Here is a 7,236-nt window from a genome sequence, read left to right as displayed (position 1 = left end):
ACAATAAAAATACGCTTGTTCCCTTCGGCGACGGACACCGGGGTCAGCCCCTGGCACGAACGCTCCAAGCCACAGCAGCGGGGGAGCGGGGACTGAACACAGACCAGCCACGCGCTGCCTTCGACCAAGGGGCTGAAGGGAAGGAACCAAGGGCTGTGCGCTTGCCCCTCCGGCCGGCAGCAGCAGGAGGGGAGGCAGGCGCTGCCCTGGCCCAGAGAAGCCGGAAGGGGAGGGGGCAGGTAGCAGCGTAGGCTCCCTCCTGCATGGAAGTCCAAGAAAGCGCACAGCGGGTCGATCCAGATGAGCGCTTCCAGGCCCTGCGTTGGTCTCAGCACACCCTGGGCACCGCGACGCAGAACTCTGGGATCCGCGCAGAGCGGCACCAACTTACTCTAGCACGAGTGCCTGCCCTGCAGACCAAGGAGTTACGTCACCAGGAGTAGGGAAAAAAATTCAGCACAAAGTTCATTCCCATCCAACCCAGGGCTCCTACAGGGGAGAGGAAAAAAAAACACCAAAGGAAAAAAAAAGAAAAAGAGAGCACATCTGTACAGGCTCCGGGATCCTCTCCCGCCACACAGCTCCGAGTTCTCTCTGCTGATGACAGTCCTACAAGGAGCGAAGGGCCGAGCAGCACCTCTGGTCTCTTACAGCTGGTGGAGGGTTTGTAGGAGCATGTGGCGAGCAAAGGAACAGGAGTCGAGAGCACGGTTCGGCCTGCAGAGAGAGGAGAGGCAGGTTTAAAACGCTAAATCTGAGCCCTACTTTGTGTCCCACCTGGAATAAGCAAATAAACACTGCTTCAAACACACTGGACTCACACGCCCTGAAGCCTACACCTTCTCCCTTCAGTCATGTCTTCTGAAACCATTCCCCTGTCGCTGCACGGATCACTGGTTCCCAGTCAGCACTTGCTGTGGGAAGTTCTCTCGCCCGTTGCCAAGTCCAAGTCAGGAAGCCAAGAACCAGAACATTGGTTTCCATGGGTACGGAAGTCAGGAGCAGATCGGTGAGCTCTGCAGCCCAGTGCCTCATTTTCATAGTGTCATGGAATGGTTTGGGCTGGAAGGGACCTTAAAGACCATCCAGTTCCAACCCCCCTGCCATGGGCAGGGACACCTTCCCCTAGACCAGGTTGCTCAAAGCCTCATCCAGCCTGGCCTTGAACACTTCCAGGGATGGGGCATCCACAGCTTCTCTGGGCACCCTGGTCCAGTGCCTCACCACCCTCTCCGGGAAGAATTTCTTCCTGATATCCAATCTAACCCTCCCCACTTTCAATTTAAACCCATTCCCCCTTGTCCTGTCACTACAGGCCCTTGTAAAAAGTCCCCCCCAGCTTCCTTGTGGGCCCCTTCAGGTACTCCAGCCATTAGGGAACTTCCTCCAAAGAATTTTAATCCAGTGTTCTCCACTGTTGTGAGAATGGAAAGCATTCATTTTACCTCACTCCCACCCCACCACAGCAGAGTAACCTGTAATTAAGAGTAGTGAGGGTTACTCAGTTTGGGAAAGAAGGGTGAGCTGGAACAAAGACTGGAGTATCCAGATAGGAGCAAGAGGCTCATCTCCAGATTTACAGTACGTGAGCAAGAGCTGCAGAGGCTGTTTGGTATACGGCTCCGTGTCTGCTGTGGTTTAACACAAGCACATCCGGAGACGAGTCCATCCCTTCTATTCCCCCAAGGAGCCATCCCACGTCCCACACTGAACAGACAAGGTACAGTTACATCTTACAGTTTATCTTCACCGTAACTAGGTGAGGTATCACCTTGGAAAGGCCCAGCCCTGCTCGCCATGAGCCGATTCTGCTTAGGCAGCTCCCAGTTTTTAGAAATGGAGCACCTGAACAGCTGACACTGATCACAGCCCAGCTCCCTCACCTCCTCCCCTAAAAAAAAAAAACACCAATAAACCAACCCAACCCTTAGAAATCCCCTCCAGCAAGCCATAAGTGAGCCTGCTGACATCCGCACACTTTGCCTTTCCACCTAAAAACTTAGGGAAAAGCACACGTGGATTGACAGCACCCTCTTGTGTCCAAAAAAGGAAAGAAGGGCTGACAGCAGCAGAGGAAGACGGATGCTGCTTATAGGGTTGTTATTACTGGACAGAGGCGGCTACCTACGGCATCACAAATCGTCACAAAAGGGAGGAGAATGGCTCCCTCAGGAGTAAGGCCCTTGCAGCGAAGGCAGCTGAGCTCCAGCCTAGGCAGCTACAAGGCCTTTACAGCTCCAGGAGCCCAAAAGGAGCCAACCACAAGCCTAAAGGGAAAACTAGAAAATAGCACCAAAAAAAGCGTGCCAGTTTGGTGCAAATGAAGGACTCGTGCGTTTGCCAGAGCAGAAGTTGCAGAAAGGGAGCCCAGATGAGTTCTGCAGATTACCAGGTTAACCAGCGAGAGGGCTGATTTAAGGTTAGGACGTGATTTTGTTCTGACTGAATTCCAAGGAAAGACAGAGCATAGGTTAATTGAGAAGCTGTTTTAACTGGACTTTGTGGCTCTTGAGCTGTTATTGTTCTCCCCAGGCAACTGCAAAGGATTTAATAGCTGTTCTCCTTCCCTTGGGGAAAGCCTTTTAAGAAATACTTACATTTATAAAGCACAAAGGTACATTGCTTGCCTGTAGTGTTGACTTCCTTATGCTGCACAGGACCTAAGTTTCCCTGTGGTAACATCACACCTTGCGAGGGAGGGGCTTGGAAATCAGGGAAAGTTTCAGCTCCAAGAATTTCACAGCACCAGGGACACCGCAGGCTTGGCATTAGCACCTGCACGTACCAAGGGCAGGCAGACGGATCGGCCTTCTGCCGAGAGAGGCTCTTGGCTCTCACGTAACTCTTACAGAGCCTTTGAACAAATCTCACACTTTCCAGAGGGTTTCCCCTCTTGCATTGCCATGCTGGCTACAGATTCAATGGAATTTCTGTCGATGAACTCATGAAGACCAGAATTTTAGGCTTATTTTGTCACACAGAGCATCACTGACAGATGAAAAACATTTCCTGGTATTTTGCAGGCCTGGAGCCTGGGAGAGGCCTACGGGCAGACACACAAGGAGAGGGGGACAAGTGTCTTTTGTGAGCAAATTTGTTTAGGACACGTCAAGTTGAGTTATGAGGCTACTCCAGGCACTGGAATCTGACATAAGCAATTAGAAGGGTCAAATGCACTGAACCAAAGTCCCCTTTCCTGAATTCCCAGCTTCCAGAGATTTAAATCTTCTGTTTGGAGGGCTGGGGCTGACAGACATCAAGTGGTACTTGTTTTGATCAAGCTGGGTCTCTGCATAATTAGTGCCTGATGAAGTAAGCCATCATTTTCTTCACCCTTTTACTTTAGGGCTGGTACCAGATGGTTACTTGTTGATCAGTTGGCAAATACAACATAAGATCCCAGGCACTTTTTTGCAGGAATCCAGCGATCTCTCCGGACAACTTGACATGGCACGTCCTGATACTTCTTGCTCAAACCCCTAACAACGGAGTGGCAGGTGTATTTGTTCAGTTGGTAAAGCAGATGCTCACTGCCTTGTAACTGCCTAGTTCTCAGTCTGATTAAGCCAAAGAAGGAGGCAAACTGTTGCACCAGAAGGACCTGGAGGTCAGAATTTGCCCATGTGTACACAAGCTGGTTGCACAGTTTTATCTCCCCAAAATGACCTTAGCATGGCCAGCTGCCGGGCACACACGACTGCCACCCATCAGGCTTTCCAAGCTTTTCCAACACTTGGAAAAATTCTTCTCCCCTATCGCAACTGGCCTGCTTCCAACCCCAGGAGAAGTAAGGAAAGACTGCCTACCAATAGTTGAATGCATCCCCAATGCCAGTGTTTAGTACTGACCATAGGTATTTGGTGCCTCTGACTTCCATCAGTGCAAGATCCCAAGCTCTGGCGTATTCCCCACACCAGGAAAATCAGGAAGGCTTAAGCCTTGTTTCAGAACCTACTAAAAAGACTGCCCTCACCCTACATGGCACGTGGTCCCCACTGAGTTCCAAAGGGATTTCAGACATCAGCTGGTTTTGCTTGAAGTGACAACTGTGGACTGTTTCTCCCCTCAACTGCTGAAGTCTTTGCTCTCCCAAGGAAAGGGCTATTTGGGGTGTTTTTTCTAAACCTCATCAACACTGAAGCTCACACTGATTTGATCCAGAAGAGATACAGCTTCCACTGCTAGTGCATTATCTGTGCTTTAAGACACTAAAGAAACTAAAGCTGGTTTTAACAGAACAGCCTGCATGTAGCTATTAAACCTCAGCTTCACTAGCTCCCATGGAAGGGACAGCACAGCAAGTACAATACTCACTTTGTGACAAATGCTGAGAGAACTGGGGCCAGGGATTTGGGGAAATAATCCTGCTGGACCATATGGTTCAAGGTCATAAGAATACCATAGAGGCTTGGGACAGCTTTGATCTTCTCTTCACTCTGAGGAAAAGGACAAGAAGGAATTCAGGCATCAGACAATCACTGTTTTAACTAATCCACTCAGGCAATGTATTCCCTGTTGAATGAAGGGCTGCCATATGCTGTAGGCGAGAAAGCTGCTCATAGATTAAGCCCAACTCCATAGCCTCCCAGCAGCAGCATCAAGAACACCCTCATACTTACCTGTCAGAGCCTAGCCAGTGACAGCAGCCACAACAGGGAAAGGGAAGTAATGAACTCGCACATGGAACAGCCAAATCTTCTCAGAGGCCTTGTGCCAAACTGTTCTCCTAAGGAATTTCCCCCAGCTTCAACTCAAATAATTCACTTGCCTTAATTGCACAACGTTTTCTAGTATTATTCTGTGGCCCATTTCTGCACCATCCCCAGTTCTTTGGCATGCTTTCTCCTGAACCTGATGTAGTATCCCCAGAACTGGTGACAATTACCAACAAGATAAAGCCAATTGTCATCCCTCTTGCTGTTGTTACATGATGCTAACCTGCATGTCCCAGCTCTTACGTTGTTTTAATTTATTTCTCCACTGTCATCCCAACTAAAGCCCTTCATTCTGTAGGCAGGATTCTGGACCTGTGTTCCTGAGTGTATGGCCTTGTATTTCACAGTGCTAAAAATGTCTGTTGCTTGGGTGCTTCCTGCTGTGTGGGACAAAAACAATGAGGGAAGCTGCTCCCTCTCCACATAGGCCTAATTCATCAACAGTCTTCTATATCAACAATCATCTGGCTGATCTTCAAGGGCTTTATTATCAATGCCACTCCTGATCCGAGAGAGTTCTTCTGAAGCACAAGTCTCTGCTTGGCACCTCACATGTATTTGCTATTTTCTGTGTGGGATAAGAGGTAGGTGGTAGTCCTCGAACCAAGCATTCTGCAGAACAAAGCCATCTCAGGTTCTGGTGACCTGTCTGGGAAGTGTAAAGCTCAGCACTGGCCCAGTGCACCCAGGGAAAGGCTCAACTGATGTTTAGGAAATAAAGATGTGTCCAATTATGCCAAGAGCTGTCTGTAACCCAAGCTGGATATTATCAGAAGGAGATCTATAAACCAAATTGAGATCAGGCTGCTATAACATAGATTATGGTCGTTCTGTGGTTTAGAATTGTCTTGGGCCAAGCAGGCAAAAGTCTGCAGACAGAACATCTCCACATAGTCACCTCGCTGACAGTAAACCCACTGGTAGTCTAATGCTACTGCAGGCCTCCTACCAACCCTCCTTCCTTTCTCCTGAGAATGTTTATTTCATCTAACTGCAAATTTATCTCTAGTATTTGGCAACGATACACCAAAGCGTGAAGTTGAATGCTACTGATCCAGCACGAGGAGTTGGATATATGTTTTTGAGCCATGCTGATACAAGATGCCCTAAAGGACCACATTTACTAATAATATTGTAAATTAGACTCCTGGACACAGCTTTTTATAGACACCCTAGTCCAGCAGCAGCACTATTTCCTTACCTCACCCTCTCTACCTTTTAGGAGATGACTGAGAACGCAGAGCACATTAAGCAGAAGAGGCACAAAGAGCTGACACCTCCCTCCTCGTAATGCAACCTTGCAATTTGCTGTTTCTGCTGGACCTGCAGACTTCCATTGTCCCTGGGCATCAGGCATGCACAGGCACCGAGCTGCTTCCATGGCAACATAATTACCCAAAACCCAGCCGGTCTGGTCTTCAACAGCCGAAACAGACCATAACTTAACTCTTTCCTGCTTCCTCACCTTGAGGAGTCCCATGTGGATCAAGAGGCTTGTGACGAACACGTCTGAATTAAAGGTGGGAGAAGTGAAGGCTTTTCTCATCAAGGCATCTAAAAAGACATAAATGCATCACGTTAAATGCAGAAAGGAATGCTGTTACGGATTTTAAGATCAAGCTTGATCATACAAGACCATCAGCTGTTGAAGGAGTTTTGGGAGTTAATATCTGTTAAGACTCCAGTTTTCTCCACAGGGACTAGGAGCAACCTCTGAAACACTGAGACAGGTAAAACCCAGTCCTTAAGTATAAGGCCTGATACAAAGGGCAAAAAACACCCCAACACACAAAAGAACCAACAAACCCCACAAAAACCCACCACAATTCCCACTCTGCCAAGCTTCAGGTGCACTTTGACCTCAGTCCCACACACCACAAAATGCTCTACCCTCCGCATTTGAACACGCATGCTGCGTGCACATAAATACGATCGATGAAGTACAGCAGTATAAGGCCTGATACAAAGGGCAAAAAACACCCCAACACACAAAAGAACCAACAAACCCCACAAAAACCCACCACAATTCCCACTCTGCCAAGCTTCAGGTGCACTTTGACCTCAGTCCCACACACCACAAAATGCTCTACCCTCCGCATTTGAACACGCATGCTGCGTGCACATAAATACGATCGATGAAGTACAGCAGCAAGGGTTAGAGCCTTGATATTTTTTTTTTTTTGAATTTAGCTCATCTGAAACCACAAAGAATGAGAACATGATGAGAAAACTTGTTCAGCTCTTTTCTGGGCTCCCTCAGGGCCAATATTCTGCCACAAGCTAAGGGTAAACCGGTGGTTTAGCCTCTCATGCCTACAGGGTAGGCAAGGCACCCATTGTGACCGCTGACCATTCTGGTTTCTTGGAAAGCAGCGGCTGCAGAACAGCATCAAACATTAACCTCATTGCCAGCTGATGGCTACATTTCTGGACAGAAAGTAATTGCCAGGTTCTACCTTTCCCAAAGAAGCAAGAGTAGTAAGGAACAGCTATCGAGAGAAATACATGCACAGACACGCTG

General features: G+C 48.4%; 1 protein-coding gene across 1 annotated transcript in view; it reads right to left on the bottom strand.

The window, feature by feature from the left end:
• Positions 1-505: 505 nt before the first annotated feature.
• RANGAP1 (Ran GTPase activating protein 1) overlaps positions 506-7,236 on the bottom strand; it is a 17,804-nt gene continuing 11,073 nt past the window's right edge. Inside the window, exons 13-15 of the mRNA XM_010159084.1 lie at positions 6,181-6,269; positions 4,315-4,436; positions 506-717 (exon numbers count right to left, since the gene is read on the bottom strand). Of these exons, the coding sequence (XP_010157386.1) occupies positions 648-717; positions 4,315-4,436; positions 6,181-6,269 (281 nt within the window). The 3' untranslated portion in view covers positions 506-647. The remainder of the gene's footprint in view (positions 718-4,314; positions 4,437-6,180; positions 6,270-7,236) is intronic.

Source organism: Eurypyga helias, unplaced genomic scaffold (genome assembly GCF_000690775.1).
Source record: "Eurypyga helias isolate BGI_N326 unplaced genomic scaffold, ASM69077v1 scaffold38949, whole genome shotgun sequence".
Taxonomy (NCBI): Eukaryota; Metazoa; Chordata; class Aves; order Eurypygiformes; family Eurypygidae; genus Eurypyga; species Eurypyga helias.
This window is presented reverse-complemented; position numbering and strand designations above follow the sequence as displayed.